The 23,595-nt window shown below is 43.8% G+C and overlaps 1 protein-coding gene across 3 annotated transcripts in view; it reads left to right on the forward strand.

Annotated features, from left to right (window-relative positions):
- Window positions 1-10,105: 10,105 nt before the first annotated feature.
- Simc1 (SUMO interacting motifs containing 1) overlaps window positions 10,106-23,595 on the forward strand; it is a 33,610-nt gene continuing 20,120 nt past the window's right edge. For 2 of the 3 annotated variants that reach the window (XM_050143817.1, XM_050143818.1), the window contains exons 1-4: window positions 10,106-10,347; window positions 18,105-20,036; window positions 22,562-22,794; window positions 23,443-23,512. In XM_050143817.1, the coding sequence (XP_049999774.1) occupies window positions 10,219-10,347; window positions 18,105-20,036; window positions 22,562-22,794; window positions 23,443-23,512 (2,364 nt within the window). In that variant the 5' untranslated portion in view covers window positions 10,106-10,218. Of the gene's footprint in view, window positions 10,348-18,104; window positions 20,037-22,561; window positions 22,795-23,442; window positions 23,513-23,595 lie in introns of those variants that run through there. The other variant, XM_050143819.1, reaches the window with a different exon arrangement.

The raw sequence follows: 23,595 nt of genomic DNA on the forward strand, positions 1-23,595 counted from the left end.
GGCTCTAGAGTAAAACCCTGATGCAGAAACCAAACAGAGTGTGAGCATCCCTAGGCTGTAGAGTAAGACCCTGATGCAGAAACCAGAGTGTGCAGTCCCTAGGCTGTAGAGTAAGACCCTGATGCAGAAACCAGAGTGTGAGCGTCCCTAGGCTGTAGAGTAAGACCCTGATGCAGAAACCGAACAGATATACAGCAGAGTAGAAGGTCACTGGGGCCAGCGCCCTCAGAGGAAACTGGTGTGGTGCTTAACAGACACTGGTTACTTCTTGCAAGATTGAAAAAGAACCCCAGTTCTTGAACCCTTCCATGACTTCTTGTCTCACCGTGTGGTCCCTTCTTACAATCACTGCCACCATGTTGCCTCTGCCATGGTGTGAGGCAGGCAAGGGGATCCTCATCTGAACCAATGCTGTGCTGGGCAGTTTGGGCTCTCCATCCCAGGAGTGTGAGCTAAAACCCCTCTTCTTTATAAGTTACTTGGTAAGTCAATTATTTCATTATAGCAATGAAAAATGTGTGATATGGATCTTCCTGTAATCAACAGTGATACAACTTGGCACGGCCTTGGTTTTGGCCATTCCAACTCAATTACTGGTCCGTAACTGGCCTCTCCATCCTGCCGGCTTCATACATCTGCACTGACAAATTAATAATTGACCAAACAATGAAGTTGTTTGTCTCGATCACTACATGTCACTTCCCTGGCATCGCTTCAAACCTCATTTTCCTGGCGGTTTTCCAGCAAGGCTGACTGGCCAGCAAGCCCCAGTGGGCCTTCCTTCTCGGTTCTTACTCCCCAGCATTCAGGTTACAGGCATGCGTGGCCATGCTCAGCTTCTATGTGGGTAGTAGGGATCCAAATTCAGGTCCTACTGCCTGTGCAGCAAGCTAATCCCCCAGCCTGTGTTGTGTTTTATCTTCACTTTGCCACCAAGAGGGGTTCAAAGGCAAAGTTTCAGCTCAAGCATTGAATTTTACCTTAAGTCTTGCAAAGGTCTCTCCAGTCTCTTTTCCGGCTTCAGTTCTGTCTCCACTCCTATTCAAGACCTTTGCAAGACTTAAGGTATAATTCAATGCTTGATCTGAGACTTCGAACCCCTCTTGGTGACTCAGAAAACAAAACACAGATAAAACGAGCCTTTACCCTTATTGGGGACCATGCTGGCCTTAATAAATACTGGCCAAACATGAGTTAGAACAGATAAATGGTACATGGGACAAATAAATAGTAGCTTGCATCAAAGCGGAAATACTGTGGTAAGATTTGGACGCTCTCTCTCTCTCTCTTCCCCCCTCCATTTTCTCCCCCTCCCCTGCTCCCCCTCTCCCTCCCTCTCCCATTTCTCTTGTTTGTGTGTATTCATATCACAATTTTATCTCTTCTGTTTGTTTGTTGAGACAGGGTCTTTCTACATATCACTGGCTGTCCTGGAACTCATCATGTAGACTAAGCTGGCCTCAAATTCATGGGGATTCCCCCGCCTCTGCCTCCTGAGTGCTGGGATTAAAAGCATGCACCGCCACACTTGGCCACACAATTATATACATTGTAGTTATTAAAAAAAAAACCACCGTCTTGGGGCTGGAGTGATGCCTCAAGTTAAGCGCGCAGGCTGCTCTTATAGAGGATCCAGGTTATAGAGCCCCAGCACCTGAATTACAACAGCCCCCAACTCCAACTCCAGGGGACCTGTTGCCCTCTTCTGGCGGCAGGGAATCTGACGACCTCTTCTGTCTTCTGAGAAGTCACTGCACTCACTGTGGTGCATAAACATGCAGGCAAAACACTCATACACATTAAAAAGAAAAACTAAAGAAGCAGCTCTGCCATCTCGGCCCATTTTAATTGTTCCACTGAATTTTGATAGCACAGCAGTAGGACGGACAAAACTTGTCAAAAACCCCAGAGGGAGCAGGGAGATGGTGGCGCATGCCTTTAATCCCAGCACTCGGGAGGCAGAGGCAGGCGGATTTCTGTGAGTTCGAGACCAGCCTGAAAAAAAAAAACAAAAAAAAAAAAAAACCAGAGGAAAAGGTGTGTGACTGACATTACCCATAACAGGGTATCTTAGGCTGCCAGGGAATCTTCAGTTGTGATATGGACTCTATGGAAAGCAGATGGGACTACAAAGCTTTATACAGATCATAAATTCCTGTGGGAAGAGATTAGAGGAGCTAACAAAACAAGTCTCACAGAGCCCTGGGGCAAAACCTCAAAGGCCCTCAAGCAGCCAGAGAATCAATTGCTAAAGCTGTAATAGACTTATTCTGTCATTCCCAAGGGGTTTGGGGAGACGTGGGTGGACCAGGACTTCTTCAGCCCTGGGGGGATGGAAGGCTGTGATTTCCTGTTGTTGGGAATCATGGTCAGTCAATTTACAAACCTCCATGAGGCTTACCAACGCCTAGAAAGCAGACCTCAGTGATCGCAGGAGGCTGGCTTTCTACCAGGACCTCCTCTCCCTACATTAGGTCTGCCTCTGACACCTTCACAGTTCCTGCTCCCCATCATTATCTTATTTGCCATCTTGGCCAGCAGAGGCATTCAGATGTGACAGCTCATGCTAAGGCCAATAAATGGTGTTACTAGTAAAAGAGACTTTTCATTAAGTGCTTGCCTACATTAACTTAGTTAATCTGCTTACTAACCTGTAAGGACAGGTACAGCTCTTATCCCACTTAAGAGAGAACATACAAGCCAGAATGTGCCAAGCCTGCAGACCTGAATTTGATCCCTGGAGCCCACACAGTAGGAGGTCAGAACTGGCTCCCATAAGCTGTTCTCTGACCTCCACATGTGTGCATACATGTACCCACACACAAAACAAATAAATGTAAAAGCTAAAAATACAGACCCTACAGAACTTTGTTGGGAAAGTATCTGATCACCTTTCTGTCTCTCTCTATGTACACCAGTACATATGTACACCAGTAGCCAGGACAAATGGCTAACTGAGGTGCCAATTCAACATACCAGATCAGACACTGGCAGGCAGGCTCCCAGTAAGTACCTGTTGCAGAGCCATCCCAGCTGGCATACCCAGCCCCTGCCCCGAACCTCTCCAGCCCCTGAGCTTCCTTTCTCTTCCCCCAGTTTCTGATTCCTATATAACTTCAGCCATTTTGGCTACAGTCTCAGTGATATTGGCCTCCAGGTTCCCAGGTACTCTCTTTGCTCCTTCTCCCTTCTCTTCCTTTCTCACTGGCCCCAACCATGGCCTAGTTCAGTTCAGCTGTGGGGTCCCTCATATCTACAATAGACCTCTTCAGTACACACCAAAGAGCATCATGTCCTCATTTTTTTTCATTCATATACACATGACCTGATCCAGCCATTCCACTAGAAACATAGAGTGACAGATCACATGGATTATGAGAAGATATGGTTCCAGTAGCATTATTCATAACCGCTAAAAAGTACACAAAACCAAATACCCATCAGTTTGTAGACAGATAAGGTATGCTCTGTCCGTCAAATGGGATACCATCAGCAATAAAGGGGGCTGAGCACTGATTAATGCTGCAATGTGGACCAAACTCAGGAAAGAGGCTTGGGCTTGATGAACATATTTGGGCATCAGATACTTATTCCCCAAGAGGATGAGCGAGAATTCTTCAGGAGAGAAAGTAGATTACAAAAAGCAAAGAGCCTATGACTGGACTACGAGGGGTCCAACATTTAATGGCCTGGGTTGGAGAAAGGAACCTAAGAAGGAAGGGTTGGTAGGTAGATGTTGATGCCATGCCCAAAAGCCGGAGTGTTTCTGAGAAGAGGATGCTGCTGATCAAATTATTCTTTGTATTTAGTGACTGGAGGTCATAGTCATTATCCATCATGAGAAGCAAATGTGTCTGGGCATGCTCAGTTCAGCGTTACAATGGGTCAGATTTACTCTAAGTCACCTAAAATAATTAGTCACAGTGGTTTGGTGACCTTGTCTGGTTTTTTCAAAGAGTTTTGGCTGAAATAACAAAAAAGGACAATTTGGAAGGCATGGTAGTGGAGTTTCACCTAGAAAATGCCCAGCAGCTAACACTGTGTCAAATATTAATCTTTTAACAAATTAAAACAATAAATAGTTATTGTGTCGTTGCTCAGGGTCTCTCACAAGACTCAGTCTTCAGAACGGCTGAAGGGGCTGAAGATGCCAAACACGGTTGTGGTTATCAGAATGGCTGATGGGGCTAAAGGACCCTTCCTCAAAATGACCCACTCAGAGTTGCTTCCTCCCACAGTGAGCAGCAATCCAAGACAGAGGCTGAAGCCATGATGTCTTTGATTACCCCGGCTCAGAAGCTGGATGCCATTAGGTTGAAGAAATATCATTACCCAGAATATTCAGAGAAGATAGCAGAAATGAAGGGGGAGAGCAACCTCGGGATTCTCTGAGCTCAGAGCAGGGGACATGGGGAAGTCAGAAAGTCCAGAATCAGTGAACAGAGATGTTGCCCAGCCTTCATCCACAGCAACAGAAGTTTCTGCCTCCTGATAAACCTGGAGAGGTGGTCATCACAGCACCTGTGGTAAGGATGAGGCTCAGGGTTCCCACACACGAGTGTGTGGGAAACAAACCCGGCACTCACTGAGGTACTAACAAAAAGAATTTCAGGGACCTCTCTGGCGCCAGATGTGATAAACCCAAGCCCCCAAAGGAACAAAGCAGCATTTAAGGATGAGGAACCACTAGGGCAAACAGCGTGCCTGATCCTTCTGCAGCCTGAGCCAGGGAGAAACCTCAGGCTTCAGAGCTTGCCTCTCGTTCTGCTACAACACGGAATGACTCAGAACTTAGTTCTGAATAGAGAAACAGACATCAGATAAAGACACAGGCTTCAAAGTCAGAATGTTTTCTCAGCACACCAAACAAAGGATCGTTTCACGTATGTTACAATATTAATGCAACAAAGAATACTATAAGTGATACTTTCCATCAATAAAATAATAGACAAAGAGCTATTAAAATTTTTATGTATTATATCAGAGTTGAAATAACAAACTTAGAAAATATATTAAAGGAATTTTCTCCCTCAGTATCTAAAAAAACAAGCGATAATGGTAAACGCACACACACATTCGTAGCATCAGCAAGCTAGATTGGTGGCAGGGAAAAGCAGCAGAAGTTTCTAAAGCAAGTAGGCCCAGCTTAGCTCAGAAACCATGCACCCCACCCCCACCTTGATGCTTGGGGTTGGCAGCGTTGGCAAGTAAGCAAATCTCTCTTACTAACGCTCTCAAAGCTTGTGGGATCCAATGAATGGGAACTCTCCTTCTTATATCCCTGACCAGGAAGTAATACACTAGTTTATAAAGACAACTGGGGGAGCCAGGCAGCTGTGGCACATGACTTTAATCCCAGCACTTGGGAGGCAGAGGCAGGTGGATCTTTTTGAGTTCTAGGCTAGCCTGATCTACACAGTGGGTTCCAGGACTGCCAGGGCATATCATGAGGCCGTGTCTCAAAAAATACAGCAACAACAACCAACAAACAAATGTAAAAAAAAAAAAAAAACTAACCATATAAGTGAATTGAATAATAAAAGATCAAATGTCTAGCCATACTGTTATCGTAAATATGTGAGACTGATATGCACACAGTGGTCATTAGTGTGATTGGCCCTGAATGGGAGTCTCAATTCATACTTTTCAGATCAGAAATACAAAATAATTTCAGTCTGTGCAGTGATGTTTTGTTTATGTTTTAAGAAATAAAGCTTGCCTGAAGAGCAGAGTGCAGAGCTAAGCTACTAGAGGCCAAGGAGTTGTAGCACACACCTTTAATCCCAGAACTCTGGAGAGAGGCAGAGAGATCTCTGTTAGTTCAAGGCCACCGGGGGGTTAAACAGCTCACAGCACTTGGGATCTCACACCTTTTTTTTTTTTTTTAGTTTTTTTTTTTTTTTTTAGTTTTTTTGAGACAGGGTTTCAGCCTGTTCTGTAACTAGCTCTTGTAGACCAGGCTGGGCTCAAACTCGCAGAGATTCGCCTGCCTCTGCCTCCCAAGTGCTGGGATTAAAGGCGTGTGCCACCACCACCTGGCTGGGATCCCACGCCTTTAATCCTAGCACTAGGGAAGGAGATGGAGACAGGAGTGATAAGGCTGGGTGGAGAGAGGAATATAAAGCAGAGGGGAGACAGGAACTCAGTGCAGTCTGAGGTTAGGTGGAGACAGTTGCAGTCTGAGGACAGGATCTCCCCTTCGGTCTGAGCATTGGTAGAGGTAAAAGGTCTCTCTAGTGCTGGCCGCTCTGCTTCTCTGATCCTTCAGCTTTCACCCACTAATATCTGACTTCAGGTTTTATTTATTAAGACCAACTAGAATTCAAGCTACAACTCTGTATTTTGTACTATACTTAGATACACAGGTTAGCCTTCTCCAAATCAGTCCTAAATTCTTTTAGTTTAATGTATTATTTTGTATACAGGCTCTTTAGAACTCTGCTCATGACTTGAGTCCAACAGCCCCTAAGTGGCTCAATGCTGGAATTATGGCCATCAAATACTCCCCAGTTTGGACCACTACTCCTTCATAAAATATAATTTTTAAAATGTATATAAATAATTCAACTTCAAATTACTACTTATGTCTACCTCTAAAAATCTAATTTGAAGGATGGCAAGAAAGACCAATATACTTAAATGATTCAGAATGGTGGGTTTATTACAGTTTTAATACCATCATCCTCTTGAAATTGTCTTTTTCTTTTAAGCCTATAGTTTACAGAGATGATTTGGGACTTTATCGTCAGTCAGCCTGCTACTTCTCCCACCCAGATGGTTGGCTTTGTTTACTTCCTCTTTATGGTTGTCTACACCCAATTTGGAGCATTACTCCATGACATAATGCTGTTTTAAGCATTTCTCTAAAAATCTAATTTGAGGTATTCGCTCATGATGGAAAGAAAGCTCAGGCCAGGCGGTGGTGGCACATGCCTTTAATCCCAGCACTCAGGAGGCAGAGGCGGGCAGATCTCCGTGAGTTCGAGGCCACTGAAATCAGGAACAAGACAAGGTTGCCCACTCTCTCCATATCTATTCAATAGATTACTTTGATGGCAATATAACAACAAAAAGAGATCAAGGGGATACAAATTGGAAAAGAAGAAGTCAAACTCTATTTGTTGATGATAAAATAGTTTACATAAGTGACCTCAAAAATTCTACCAAGGGGGCTAGAGAAATGGCTCAGTGGTTAAGAGCATTGCCTGCTCTTCCAAAGGTCCTGAGTTCAATTCCCAGCAACCACATGGTGACTCACAACCATCTGTAATGAGGTCTGGTGCCCTCTTCTGGGCTGCAGGCATACACACAGACAGAATATTGTATACATAACAAATAAATAAATAAATAAATAAATAAATAAATAAATAAATAAATAAATATTAAAAAAAAGATTTAAGGACTGGTGGTATGGGAGGTCCTCCTATGTGTTGCTTTGATTGGTTAATGAATAAAGGAACTGCTTTGGGCCTATAGCAGAGCTATAGGGGAACAGAGCTGGTGGGGAAAACTAAACAGAATGCTGGGAGAAAGAAGGGCAGAGTCAGGGGACACTGGGAGCAGCTGTTGGAGATAGACGTGCTAGAACTTTGCTGGTAGGCCATGACCTCGTGGTGATATACAGATTAATAGAAATGGGTTAAATTAAGATGTAAGAGTTAGCCAATAAGAAGCTAGAGCTAATGGGCCAAACAGTGATTTAATTAATACAGTTTCTGTGTGATTATTTCAGTTCTGGGTGGCCGGATCAAACAAGAGATTCCTTGCAACAGACTGGGAGTGGAGAGACGGCTCAGCAATTAAGAGAACTTGCTGTTATGGCAGAGGACCCAGGCTTAGTTCCCGGTATCCACATAATTCACAACTTCCTATAACTCCAATTCCAGGGGATTCAGTGCCCTTGTCTGACCTCTGAAGCCACCAGGCACCTGTACATACATACATACATACATACTAGCAAAACACTCATTCATATAAAATAAAATTTAAAAAATCTAAAATAGTTTTTAAAAACAAGAAACTAAAAAAAAAAATTAAGCAGGGCAGTGGTAGTGCATGCCTTTGATCCCCACACTCAGAAGGCAGAGTCAGGTGAGTTTGAGCCCAGCCTGGTCTATAGAGCAAGTTCCAGAATAACCAAGGCTACACACAGAGAAACCCCATCTCAAAAAACTAAAAGAAAAAAAATTAGATCTGAGCAGAGGGATAGGAGTTGGGAGAGACTACAAAGAACTGATAAGAGAAATGCAAACACAAAGACTTGAAAACACAAGGTTTCCAAAAAAGGGGACTTTGGGGCTGGAGAGATGGCTCAGTGGTTAAGAGCATTGCCTGCTCTTCCAAAGGTCCTGAGTTCAATTCCCAGCAACCACATGGTGGCTCACAACCATCTGTAATGGGGTCTGGTGCCCTCTTCTGGCCTGTAGGCATACACACAGGCAGAATATTGTATATATAATAAATAAATAAATAAATAAATAAATAAATAAATAAATATTTTTCAAAAAAGGGGACTTTGGCCCAGAGAGCCAGCGATAGTCCAGCATCCTAGATTCAATCCCCAGTGTGCAAGTGTGTGAGCTAAAATGGATGTGTGATAGCAATCCAGGAAGCTCAGCTTACTGAATCCCTTTATAGCAATTCACCTATTGGATCTGAAATCCATGCATCATAAACTACCTCACCACCAGGCCAGCAATCTCTCTCTCCTTCCCCTCCTCTTCCCCTCATCGTGATCTTTCTTCTTCTTCCTCCTCTTCTCTTTTTCTCTCACCCTGGCTGATCTCAGCCTTCAAGTACTAGGACTGAAGGCATGCACCACCGTGCCTGGCTCAGACCAGTGAGTGAGTCTTAAAGTGTTCACCAGACTTTAAGCAATGTCAAAGTCACCTGGGAACCTGAAAGAAATACTAGTTTGGAGACCTCACAAAATTCAGTTTCTCAGTCAAAAATGCTGGTGTGACCCTAGTAAAGATTAAAAATACCGCACCAGACATGGCTTAGAGCACCCAACAGCTGTTCCTGCAGGGAAAAACAAAAACAAAACAAAACTCTTTTTGCTAAAGACATTTTAATTTTAATCTATTACTCTATTTTTCAGTTATTTGAGCCCATTTGACAGGATTTTGCCAATATCCCACATTTTAAAAATAAACATGGGTCCTATTTTGATTTAAATGCCCCTGCCCTCCAATAAACAAACCAAAGAATTCACTACTTACCAACACTTCCCTCTGTGGGAGACAATTTTATCCTTATAACTTCTGCTTGTTCCCAGCAGGAGTATCCATGCACTCTGGGACCCCATAACTCTCTCTACCTGTGTGCCTTTTCTGCGTTTTAGCCAACTAGGAACTAGTAACTCTTCACATCTGACAGTTTAAATTCCTGAGACACGTGTTGTTAGTGAAACTGCAGATTGGTACAACTTAGGGTAATTTGGCAACATTTGCCAAAGTAACAATAAAAACATAGATTTGATCCAATAATTCCACTTCTGGGAATTTATCCTACAGATCTACCTGCACATACGAAGTGGGGTCTCTTCCCTACCTCAATCAGAAGTCAGGTCACTTTCTAACCAACTGATGGCTTCAGCCAATAAGACACCAAGCTCAGGTGACCTATCTCAGCCACTCGCGGCCTCCCTAACCTGTTGGCGTCTCCCACACTGTCTGTCAGTAGGAGGCCGCACCACCATCAGTGAGAGGCTCTATCAGTGGCCAGGTCGGCTCACCTCCAGTGACCCCTCTCTGTGGGAATCACGCTTCTGATCACACCTTCCTGCACCTGCAGGCTGGGGGCTAATCACCAGCACCGCACGCACACTGTGGTCAGTTGAGAGCTGGGGTGGACACCCCCTCAACATCAACGTTTTTTCACGCCCGCGAACCGCACGGCCCAGCCTCTCAGTTCTCTACCTCCTTCTCCCGCGCTGCCCCCTCCCTTCCTCCTTTCCCTCTCTTTCTTTCCCGGAGGGAAAGGCAGAGCGGCGCCTCCAGGGCTTCGCGACTGGGTCCTCACCCCGGCGCCACTTCCCGGAGGAGCGGTGGGCGGGGCTCGGGAGGCAGGGGCGGGGCAATGGAGGGGGCGGGGCCGGCGGGGTACTAACCCCAGTGTCGGCGACGCGGTCACCGCAGTCGCCTCAGCTGCTGAAACCGAAGTCGCCGTCGCCGGGGTCGCTGGCCGCTTGCGCGTGGCTCAGCCAGGCCCGTAGCTATGGAGGACTTCATCGTGATCTCCGACGACAGCGGCTCCGAGAGCTCGTCCGGGACCCGCTCGGGCAGAGCGCGGAGGTTGCGTCGGGCCCTGTCCCGGACCCCCGGCGCGCTGCCCCGCCGAACTGTGGTGAGTGAGCCCGCTGAGGCTCGCCACGCCCCACGGGACCCGAGCGTCGCCTCCTCAGGGCCTCGGGGTTGCGACCCTGGTTCCCTGCCGCCGCGTCTTCCCGCCTTTGGCGGCCTCTGGCCTCGAGGAGCGCTGCGGCGCCGCCGGCACGGCAGGCCTCGGGCTGGCCGGCGCGGAGCCCTACAGGGCTGCGCCGCCCGAGCGGGCCGAGCACATGGGCGACAGAGTGGGCACCAGTGCGCGCTGCCGTGCGGTGGCCGGCGGTGGCCCGCGGCCCCGGGTGGCCCCAGAGCTTTGGCAGCAGGAGAAGGAGGTGGGGGTCCTGGCCAGGCCGCAGCCGCCGCTAGACCTCGAGGCGGGCGCGCGGGAGCGCGTAATTGTTTGGCTTGTGATGGAGCACAGATGTGTGCAGCGAGGTAACAGGAGCCCCGGCTGCGAGCGAGCGAGGGAAGCGCCGCCCTTGGCACGGGGGCGGCTGCGCTCTGGGGCCTAGTTCCCTAGCCAGGGGCCCGATTTTTGAATTGTGGAGAAGGACAGTTTATTTCGCTTTGCAAAAACGAATCACGTACAAAGCCCGAGGGCGGGGCACTTGCACCTTTGTTTTTCCTCCAGATCCTTTATCTTTGTCCTTGCCCCAGAAGTGGTGAATGAAAATATTGTGGTCTCTGCCTTTCTAGAACCCTCCACAGAAATCTAGAGTACCCTTACCGTGCTCCAGATACTGTTGCTTCGCTTACTCCAGGGGTCATTCTCTGTTCTACCTAATCTGTGTCCTAAATCAAGGTCAGCTGCTGCAGAAGCCCATAATCACTTTTGGAGTGCTCATTCATTCTAGGTTGCCTTTGGGAAGTTGAAGGGATTTCCTACACCCAAACGTAGGTTGTCTGAGTTAGGGGTCCATAGCTGTGATGAAACACCATGACCAAAAGCAGTCTGGGGAAGAAAGGATTTATTTAGCTTACACTTCCACATCACTGTTCATCGTCAGAAAGACAGGACAGGAACACAAGAGGGGCAGGAACCTGGAGGCAGGAGCTGATGCAGAGACAGGCGTGGAGGAGGGATGCAAACTGCCTTGCTCCCTCCTTTGGCTTGATCACCCTGCTTTCAAAGCCCAAGACCACCTGCCCAGGAGTGGCCCCACCTACAATGGAATGGGCCTTCCTCCAAAAATCACGAATTAAGAAAATGCCTTGCAGTCTTCCTTACAGCCACATCTTATGGAGGCATTTTCTCATCTGAGGTTCCTTTCTCTCAGATCACTCTAACTTGAAACAAGTTGATATAAAACTAACCAGCATAGTAGGAGAGGAACTTAATTTGTGTTTTTGTATTATCTAGCTTGTAAATATATCTTTATTCTAATGCATCTTTTAATAGTACCTTTATTATGGTATGATTCCATATGATAAAATTCATCCATACAATACCTTGGAATGTACAGCCTTCATTTCTCATAAATCATTTACTTTACCACAAAAGGAAGCCTTGTTGCTGTTCTTAAGGTCCACAGTCATCTTTAGGAAAATGAATTTTCACCACTTTGGATTAGAAACATAATTTTACAGTAGAGGTAAGAAATGTAGGATTGTGAGCAATGACTTGCCCATTTCCACTGTCTGGAGAGCTACAGTTTTGTGTGTGCATTACTACAAGAAAGTTTCCCTCTATGTGTCACAAATACTTTTAAGTATCTAATTATTTTCTAATGGGGTTGTACAAACTTTTTTTTTCTTCTGAGACAGGGTCTCCTGTAGCTCAGGCTAGCCCCGAATTTGCTGTGTAGCTGAGGATTACCTTGACTTCTGATTCCCCCTCTTCCACCTCCTGGGTATTGAGACTACAGGCATGTATGACTGTACTTCGTATATGGGGTGCGAGGGATCAAACCTAGGGCAGACAGGATACAAACTGGGATATTTCCCCAATTCTGAGATTGTAGTAACTTTTTAAAATCTCATGATAATTTTGAGCATTTAAATTGAACATCTCTACCTCATTCATATTATAGGCCATTTTATTGATATTGTTAGTCCTTGTATATAGTATGGATCCTGGTAATTTACCAGCTACATGTTATTCTGACATAAAAAAAAGGATACAACTGATCTATTTTGCTATTGAAGGCTACAATGGAATGTCTGTAGGACAAGTTCTTTGCAATGGAATATATGCTACCCCAATTTTTGGTTGGATTGTTTCCTTGATCTAGTTTTTTGAGCTTTTATGTATTATGTATATTAGCCCTCTCTTGGATGTGTAGTTGGTAAAAATCTTTTCCCATTCTATGTACTGCCACTTTGTCTGAATGATGGTGTCTTTTGCTGTGCAGATGCTCTTCAGTTTCATGAGGTCCCAATTACTAATTGTTGATCTTAGGTCTTCTGTGTCAATGAGTTCAAGGCTATTCCCTTGAATATTCTTTCTCTTCTATCAGGTTCAGTGTATCCGTTTTTATATTGGGATATTTGATACATTCGGAGTTGAGTTTTGTGCAAGGTGATGTGTGAATGGATCGATTTTCATTCTTCTACATGCAATTGTCTGGTTAGACCAGCACCATGTGTTGAAGAGGCTGTCTTTTTTTCCAGTATGTTTTTCTGGTTTTTTTCATCAAAAATCAGACGTCCATAGGTATGTGAATTTATGTCTGGCTCTTCAGTTCAGTTACATCGTTCAACATGTATCTGTTTTTGTGTTAATGCCATGTGGTTTTTATTACCATAGCTCTGTAGTACAACTTGAAATGAGGCATGGTGTTACCTCCAGCGGTTCTTTTATTGTTCAGAATTGTTTCAGTTATCCTGGGTTTTCGTTTTTCCATATGAAGTTGAGAATTGTCCTTTAAAGGTCTGTAAAAAATTGTGTTGGAATTTTGATGGGAATTGCATTGAATCTGTAGATTGCTTTTGACAGGATGCCCATTTTTACTATATTCATCCTGCTGATCCATGAGCATGGGGTGATCTTTTAATCTTTTTTTTTTTTTTGGTTTTTCGAGACAGGGTTTCTCTGTAGCTTTGGTGCCTGTCCCGGAACTTGCTCTTCTAGACCAGGCTTACCTCGAACTCACAGAGATCCGCCTGCCTCTGCCTCCCGAGTGCTGGGATTAAAGGCGTGCGCCACCACTGCCCGGCTTCTTTTGGTCTTCTGATATCTTCTGATACCTGTTGGAGTTGGGGCTGCTTCTCTGGCTGAAGATGTCTACAGGTTCCCAGGGATTGCCTGTTGGAGTTGAGGACTGGGATAAAGCAAGGTGGGGCAGAAGTTAGGAGGGGAAGTGTGTGTAATCCACTGGAGATGGGGGCATGGTGGGTGAGAAGCTGAAGCAAGTTGCTGCAACAATGGGGGATTGGATTTGGAGGAGAGAGGAAGAGATGAAGATCTGCCATAACTGAATGACTGTTTTTGTAAATATACTAAATGAACTCATCGAAAATTGGAAAACAGTGATGAATCAAACAGGGAAGTTCAAGACAAATCAACAGACATCACCAAGTTCAAAAACAGAATGGGAGCTGGAGAGATGGCTCAGTGGTTAAGAGCACTGACTGCTCTTCCAGAGGACCGTGATTCAATTCCCAGCACCCACATGGCAGCTCACAACTGTTTGTTACTTCAAGATCTGACACCCTCACACAGACATACATGCAGGCAAAACGCCAATGCAAATGAAACAAAAATAAATTATTAAAAAAAAAAACAGAATGGGCAGGAAGAGTAAATAAAGCTCAGTAACTGCATAGTTATTTGGATACCAAAGTGTGTGTAATGGAGTCTTAAAGGAGCAGGGATAGATGAGAGGAATGTTTTTGAAAAACAATTGATGAAATTTATCAGATTTGATTGGGGGAGAATTAATATAAGACCCAAAAAATAAGACACATAGAAGAATAAACAAAGAAAACTCTTTTCTTATTTACAGAGAAAAAAATTAGATGTTGCACATAGAAAACAGCTATGCAGTTAACAGCTAACATAATTGTGGAGGCCAAAAGACTCAGATTGATATGTTCAAATAATGGAAGAAAAAAACTCTTCAGTAAAGAATTCTGTGTCTACAGAATTACCTTCAAGAATAAGAGCTAATACAAATTGAACTTTTCACTAGACTCTCTGTATGGCAAGATATTTAGGCTGAAAACAGTGACATCAAGTGGAAAGAGTATTTTCACAAAAAAATAAAAAGCATCAGAAATTCCAAATATAGGCTTAAAAACTAATACTTTAAGAAACAGAAGCTGGAGCCAGGTGGTTGTAGTGTGCATGCATTTAATCCCAACACTAGGGAGACAGATGCAGGTGGATCTCTGAGTGCTGAGAACAGCCTGTTCTACAGAGCAAGTTCCAGGATAGGCTCCAAAGTTACACAGAGAAACCCTGTGTGGAGAAGGGAGACGCTGGAGAGATGGCTCTGTGGTTAAGAGCACTGCCTACTTTTCCAAAAGATCTGGATTCAATTCCCAGTCCCACCTGGCAGCTCACAACCATCTATAACCACAATCCTGGGCGATCAGAAGGCATCAGGATACACATGCATATAGAACACTCTCACACATAAATAATTTTAAGCATAATACAACATACTAAATTTCCAGACTATAATCTCCAGATCAGCCACTAAAAATATAATTAAAAGATGTATAACTAGAAAAATGAGAAATTCAAAAGAGAGAGGCAATTAATAATTACCATAGTCACTGCAAGTAAAAGAGCAGAAGCAAACATTAAAGATAATTGAGAAATTTAGCACGTTTGGGGATACATCATGCAATAAGGAGTAGACAGACTTATGATAAAGAACCTTTATGAATCTTGCTAATGCATTTGACTTTAATCCTGAAATGGAAGTGATTTGTGATGTGTATGTATGTGTCTGTATTTGTCTGTTGCTGGGATTGAGTGCAGGGTCTTTGTGAGCTAAGCAAGTACTCTAATCCTAAACTATACACCCAACCTTCTGAGTTGCATTTTTGCAGTTGGCTGTGTGGGGGTGAGTTAAATTCAAACCTTTGGAGCTCAGGTCTGTACAGCTTTCTGCTGGGTATCATCAAAGGCGCCAATACCATATGGTTCTTTCCTAGAAACTGAGGGTTTTGATTTTGCCAAACAATTCCTATTCTAGGACTACGCACATAGCAGATTTGTACTTGACCCTCTCAGAACTCCATGTCTTTGAATCTGTTGACAGATGTGATCTTCACCTCTATTAAGAGAAACAGCATGAAAGCAAAGGGAAAGAAGGGTACCAACATGATGTGGGATTCCCCTCTGTATGCTGTGAATCCCACTGATTAATAAAGAACTGCTTTGAGCCTATGGCAGAACTAGGCGGGGAAAGCTAGGCTGAATGCTTGGAGAAAGAGAGCGGAGTCAGGAGAAGCCATGTAGCCCCACCAGGGACAGACACCAGAACTTTACTCAGAAAGCCACAACCTGTTAGCAATACACAGATTAATGGAGATGGGTTAATTTAAGGTATGAGTTAGCCAAAAATATGCTTTTAAGCTATTGGCCAAACAGTATGGCAAATAATATGATTTCTGTGTGATTATTTCGGGGCTGAGCAGCTGGGAACAAATGAGTGGCCTCTCTACAACACCAACAAGGAGTGGGGAAGATGAAGAAAGCTGTTCATGACCACCAAGAAGACAAACTCTTGCATAAAAGTATCATCGTGAAACACTTTGTATGCTAACTAAACAATAATAACATTTAAAAGTGAGAGAAATTGTATGCTGACTATAGTGGCTATAGTTTACATTGCCAGACCATAATATACTAATAGTGATGGTACCCAACCAGGTGAGAAGACTCCTGGAGACCAACACTGTTATTCCAGGCTCAAGCACAATAGGTGGTGACAGTTCCTCTGGCTGACATCAACTTATAATTTGATCGACCTGCTGAGGAATGGGAATAAAGATTAGTGGTTTTCCATTAGTTAAAACTCAGACCATTGCTTTTATACCTACCCCTTACTGTTTTAAAAACAATCCTTTTTAATGCTGATCACATCACGGGTGAGGTGTGGTGGTGCATGCCTTTAATCCTCGCACTCAGGAGACTAAAACAAGGTGATATCTGTCAGTTCATGACCAGTCTGGTCTACACGGTGAGTTCCAGGCCAGCCAGAGCTACAAAGTGAGATCCTGTCTCAGAAAAGCAAAGACAGGGAGCTGGAGAGGTGGTTTAGTGGTTAAGAGCATGGCTGCTCTTCCAAAGGACCCAAGTTCAATTCCCAGCACTCACATGACAGCTTACAACTGTCTGTAACTCCAGTTCTAGGGGATTTGACACTCTCATACAGACAGACATGCAGGCAAAACACCAATGCATACAAAATAAGAATAGATAGCTCATTTAAAAACAAAAAAAGTAAATCTGATTACATATTGGAAAAAGTTAATGCATCCCTAGGTATTCAACAGAAAAGACAGAAAGTTGAATTTGAATATCTGCCCCTACTACTTAGCTGTAGAATCCTTAGGTAAGTAACCTGGTCCCTCAAAACTAATTTTTGAATGTATATAATGGAGATGGTAATACCATCCTGCAGTATCATTGTGAAAATTTAAGAAATCATAGAAAAATGACATGAGTAATCAGGGAGACAGATAATGGAATGTAAATATTTTTAATTTTATTTTATGTGTGGGTGTTTTGCCTGTGTCTGTGTATCAGCTATGTGTCTTATGTCTATGGAGACCAGAGATCCAGTCCCCTGGAACTAGAACAGCAGATGCTTGTAAACCATTCTATGGATGCTGGGAGTCTAACCCAGTCCTCTGGAAGAGTAGTCAATGCTCTTAACTGCTGAACTATATCTCCAGCCCCACTACACGTAAATTCAATCAGATGGTTATGTCTTCATCCAGATACAGACTGTACAACATAGTGTGTTCTGCAAGGGTAGTTAGCTGTGCTCTATAGGAGATTTAGAGACCCAAAATCCCCGTCAACTTCTTTAGCATTTAATTATAGCTGTACTTACATATAGATGTTGCCCGTGACTCTAAACATTTTGTGTTTAGTCAAACCTCTCCTGTGATTCTCAAAATGTCCTCCCAGTTTCCAGAAAAAATTACATTTACAAATGCATAGGATAAATGAAAGTTTTTTTCTCTAACCCTTAAAAATGCAATTATCCAGCTAAGTTGCCTACTTTTCTCTCCCTTTTAGGAGTGTACTTTTGCAATTTTTTCCCAATAAATTTGTTCCTATTTATATGTCCATCCTTGAGAGCCTTCTCTGATGAAACTAGGTATCTTTGGGAACTCCTGAATCCTGTAACAAACACTCAATGTGTCTTAGTACCAAAGTCCTCATATTAACTTACCATCTTGCTTAACTTCTTTTGCAGATATCCTGGAAATTTGTTCTTCAAGTAAAGGTTGCTTTCTGTTTGTGAATATTACAGTTAAAGTAATATTCTGTAGCATAAACAAATGTAACACACCTTTGCCTAGTGAAAATAATATTCCACAACACATTAGCAAAATGTTAACTAAAGAAAATAAAACTAATATTTATGTTATAGAAGATGCATAGAAAGCTTGAGATATAGCTCAGAGGGAAATAATTTACCCAGCATGCACCAGGCCCTAGGTTCAATCACTAGCACTGCAGGTATATATAGAAATACCAATGAGATGAAAAAGTAAAGTGATGTTCATCGTTAAAAGCTAAAACCTCAGTCTTCTCAAATAAAGTTAATGTGCCCTTCTTTCACTCTTCTCTCCTCCCATCTTTAACAGGACTTCATTGACCTAACTAGAGAGACCAGAACAAGGGCAAAAGACCGTAATGGACTTTGTGTGATTGATCTGACAAGAAGTGAGGAAGAAAATAGACCTATTGCCACTTTTGATTTGACTTTGGAACCTGTAGCTTCCTCTCAGAAGGAGCCACCCTGTCTTCAGACAGGTGTCAGTCTTTCAGGCAAAGAGGTAACAGAAGCCCATAGAGACAGAGACTCTCAGCCTGCGACACAGAGAATCGTCCACAATGATCCTGTAGATCTGGATTTGTTGGAAGAAAACATATTTGAAGGTTCTCGACCCCCTACATCTATTAGCCAGGACTCTGTTTATCCACCAGAGCCAAACTGTAGTTCGATCACGTACAAAGGTGACCTCAGCTTCTTGACAAGCCTACCGCTCTCTTCAGATGTTAGCTCCTTCTCCTCAACAAGCAATAACAGTAGCAGCAGCAGCAATCAGAGGGCCTCTTTGCCATGCCCACAACAGGATGTGCCTTGCCAACCACAAGGCTTGCTATGCCCACTGCAAGCCTTAGCATGCCCACTAAGAGCTTCACCCTGTCCAACACGAGCTTCCTCATGTCCACCACAAGCCTTGTCGGGTCCACCACAAGCTTTGTCATGTCCATCACAAGCCTTGTCATGCCCATCACAAACTGTTCAGTGCCAACTCCAAGCTTTGCCTCATCCACCTCAAGAAGTGCCATGCCCTCAGCAGAGTATGCCAAGCACACATCAGAATTTATCATGGCATCCTCAACACCCACTTTACCCACCCCAAGACACTCTGGGCCTACCTCAAGATGTTCCAGGCCGACCTCAAAACCTGTCATATCCACACAGTGTGACACAACTACAAGACATGCCATGGTCACTTCAGGATGTGCCACTGTCACTACATGTTGTGCTGCAGTCACTGCAAGATTTGCCACCACTGCTGGGAGATGTGTCACAGTCACCAAAAGTGGGGCAGTTACCAAGATATGTGAAACAGTCATCAGGAGATGTGATGCAGTTACCAGGAGGTTTGATACGGTCATCAGGTGTAACACAGCCATCAGGAGGTGTGATGCAGTCACTAAGAGGTATAACACAATCATCAGGAGGTGTGATGAAGTCACCAGGAGGTATGACACAGTCATCAGGTGTAACACAGTCATCAGGAGGTGTGATGCAGTCACCAGGAGGTGTGACACAGTCATCAGGTGTAACACAGTCATCAGGAGGTGTGATGCAGTCGCTAAGAGATATAATACAATCATCAGGAGGTGTAACACAGTCACCAGGAGGTGTGATGCAGTCACCAGGAGTTGTGATGCAGTCATCAAGAGGTGTGACACATTTATCAGGTGTAACACAGTCGTCAGGAGGTATGATGCAATCACCAGGAGGTGTGACACAGTCATCAGTAGATATGATGCAGTCCCCAGGTGTGCCACAGTCACCAGATGTGATGCGGTCCCCAGAAGGTGTGCCACAGTCACCAGATGTGATGCGATCCCCAGAGGGTGTGCTACCATCAGTTGTAGATACACCACACTTACCAGGAGATGTGTCACACTCACCACAAGGGTTACTGGACTTAGCAAGAGACAAGCCAAAGTCTTCCCCAGATGATGTGCAGAATCGTGACACTCCTATGGATATCTCAGCTCCGTCCTCTCCAAGTGGCTCTGCCAGTCCACTGTCTCCACAGTCTGAATTTTCCTTAAAAAAAGTTCCTGGACTCCCTTTCACAGACAACTTAGCCAGAAAAGAGAAATCATTGCCACAGTTTGCCAACCCTGGGTCTGCCCAGATACAAGGACAAATACCACAAGTTGGGGTATACAATAAACCTTGCCTGCATAGACTGAAATACTTTTTACGACCTCCAGTACATCATCTCTTCTTCCAGACATTAATACCAGATAAAGACACACGGGAGGTACGTTAGTATGCTCACTCCCTTGGGGATTATGTCTCCTCCCATAGGCCCTTGATAAAGTTACTATGACTAGAGTCCACACATTAGAGAATGGGCCAAATAGAAATGGTGTGTGTGTCTGTCTGTCTGTCTGTTTGTCTATTTGTGTCTGTGTAGCAGTTCGGGCTGTCCTGGAACTTGCTTTGTAGACTAGGTTAGCCTCGAACTCTCTGAGATCTGCCTGCCTCTGCCCCCCAAGTGCTGGGATTAAAGGCTTATGCCACCACCACCTAGCTAGAAATGAAATTTTTTATCTTCCCCCACTTGAAAGTGGAGTTAGAGCTGTGTTCCAATCTCAGCTCACTCTTTAAAACCCAGCACTGTGCACATCACTTTCCTTGTGAGCCTTAGCCTCCCCTATCTGTAAAGGAGGGGTAAAAACACACCTCCTAGGGCCGCTAAATGAGATGATGTGTGTAAAATATCTGTTAGTCTGACTCGTCGTTGCCCTTCATCAAATTCTTGTCTTCCTTTCTTCTTCTCTTCCTGATACCATACAATACATATCACAGAGAAAAGACTCTTGTCACTTCCATGCCTGAAGTCACCTCTTGTATTTGGGAGTAGAATTCAATTTTAAAACTTTAATGTGGATATCATTTCTCATATATCTTCATTGACCTATGGGAACTAAATTAGACATATATGGACAAAAATGTTGTGACAGTCTCATAGCATGAAACCTTTTTGTTATCCAAAACCAAACCCTCAACTTTAAGGTATGTCTAAAGTACTCAGTAGTGGTGCACACCTTTAATCCCAGCACTTTGGAGGCAGAGGCAGGAGGATATCTGAGCTCGAGGACAACCAGGGTTACACAGAGAAACCCTGCCTCAAAAACAACAACAACAAAAACTAAATCAAAAGGTAGGTAGGCTGGCAAAATGGCTTAGTAGATAAAGGCACTTGCGCCAAGCCTGGCAACTTGTATCCTGTAGACTGAATCCACGTGGTAGAAGCAGAGAATTGACTCCTATACATTGTTCTCTAACCCCACATTTGCACTGTCGTGTACACTTGTGCTCATAAACACACACACAAATAGATAATAAATAAAATGTTAACTTTTAAAAGTCAACAAAGCAGGACTGGAAAATAGCTCAGTGCTTAGTAGTGTTCACTGCTTTTCCAGAGGAACAAGGTTCAGTTCCCAGCACCCACATAGGGTGGGTCAGAGCCTCCTGAACTTCAGCTCCAGGGTACTCCACACCCAGACACACATGCACTCATAAAAATAAAAATGAATGTGTTTAAAGTCACCCATAGTGCTATCAGACAATATTTATTATGGATAATTCCATGTATTCCCTTCCCAATTGCCTTTTTTTTTTTTTTTTCCGAGACAGGGTTTCTCCAGCTTTTTGGTTCCTGTCCTGGAACTAGCTGGAACTAGAACTAGACCAGGCTGGCCTCGAACTCACAGAGATCCGCCTGCCTCTGCCTCCCGAGTGCTGGCGCCACCACCGCCCGGCTCCCAATTGCCTTTTATACATAACCATTTTCCTTTTTTGTTTAGTAATTGATATTTTTTTAAGAATGTATATTTGTTATTGGTTTTGTTGTTTATAAAACCATGTGTGGTGATACATGACTGTAATGCTAGTGCTTGGGAGCTGTAGGCAGGCAAATCAGGAGTTCAAGTGTCTGCTGCAAAAATAGTATCAACCTAGACTGTATGAGATGAGACCCTCTCAAGAGGAAAAGAGAAGGACTGGAAGGAAGGGAGTGGGACGAACGTGGTATTCATTCTTCCAACAAACCTTCTCACGTCTGTTTTTTTCTTTTTTATGTATGACTGCTCTATCTGCACATACAACTTTATGCCAGAAGAGGGCATAAGATCCCACTATAGACGATTGTGAGTCACCATGTGGTTGCTGGGAATTGAACTCAAACTCTGGAAAAGCAACCAGTGCTCTTAATCGCTGAGCTCTCTCCAGCCCCACTCAAGTCTTCTTATCTCTATTAAAGTGTCTACTATACTTTTGTCACTGCCCCATAATCCTAGCACTTGGAAGGTGGAGGCAGGAAGTTTAGGAACTTAAAACCCATCTCTGACTGTTCTTGGCATCTCTTGCTTTGGTATTTGCCATTCTGTTACTTTTCTGTTGTTCTTATTGTTTGTTTTTTTGAGACAGGGTTTCTCTGTAGTCCTGGCTGTCCTGGACCAGGTTGGCCTTGGGCTCAGAGATCCAAGTGCCTCTGCCTCCCAAGTGCTGGGATTAAAGGCATGCCACACCACATCTAGCTTTCTGTTACATTTTAATATAGATGAAGTCATCTTGTATGGAGAATTTAGAATTCCTGTCTTTTAGCTTCCCTACATCCATCATTAAAAGATTTATTTTTAGAGTTTTCTTGTCTCTCTTTAGTACAATATTTGAAATGCATAGAAACCTTTGCTGTTCTCAACCTGTTGCAGAACCTCTCGCTTTCAGGAAGTGTAGAACCCATCCTGATGTCTGTCTATCTCTTTGTCTCTACAGAGCAAGGGTCAGAAATTAGAACCCATCCCTCATCGAAGACTAAGAATGGTGGCAAACACTATTGAAGAAAACTTTCCTTTGGGGACTGTGCAGTTTTTAATGGATTTTGTTTCACCCCAGCATTACCCACCCAGAGAAATTGTGGCTCACATCATCCAGAAAATCCTGCTCAGTGGCTCTGAGACTGTGGATGTCCTCAAGGAGGCCTACATGCTTCTCATGAAAATCCAACAGTATGAATCATTACCACTGGTTGACCAAGTCTTCTAGGGAATGTAGACTCAGGGCACAGCTTCTCCTGTCTAAGCATTATTCAGCTGACCTAGGGAAGTTTCTTAATAATGTTGATTGCAAATGATAGGAAGCCCAATCAAAACTGGCTTCAATTGCTGGTAAAAGAATTTAATGACTTGTTTTCACTAGAAACCTGGGAATAAGATATTATTCGACACTGTTTCATAAAAGGCTACTGGTACCCAGTTTGCAACTCTGCCTTGGTTTTGGCTTTAGGGATCTACGCTGTAGTCTTCAGCTTCAGATTTTTATAGTACTTTAAGTTAGAAAAATCAACTTTCGTAATTACACAATTCTGAAACTGAGTTCTATTATAATTGGCTTATCATGAGATATTAGTCACTTTTTGAGACAGTCACAGTGAACCAAACGATAGAATATTGTAGTTATCACAATAAATCAACAGCTTCATGCTGTCCCAGTACATAAGCTCAATGACTATGAGCTGGCCAGACTGACATGGTGTGGTACTGGGGTAGGTCAGCTGCTGAGGGTAAGAAGATGTGTAGTTGCCTGTCACCTTACAGACCCTATCCCTTCTGTCACTAAATTTTCTAGAATTCTGACTGATGTCACCTGACTTTCAGGTTGCATCCAGCCAATGCCAAGACAGTGGAATGGGACTGGAAACTGCTCACCTACGTCATGGAGGAAGAGGTAACATAAATTACGAAGATATATCTTTTGCAGAGGAATTTTTAAATTACATTTATTTGTGTGTGGGTGTGAGTATGGTTGTG

Source organism: Alexandromys fortis, unplaced genomic scaffold (assembly GCF_014885135.2).
Source record: "Alexandromys fortis isolate MF-2015 unplaced genomic scaffold, M_Fortis_MF-2015_v1.1 scaffold_1, whole genome shotgun sequence".
Classification (NCBI taxonomy): domain Eukaryota; kingdom Metazoa; phylum Chordata; class Mammalia; order Rodentia; family Cricetidae; genus Alexandromys; species Alexandromys fortis.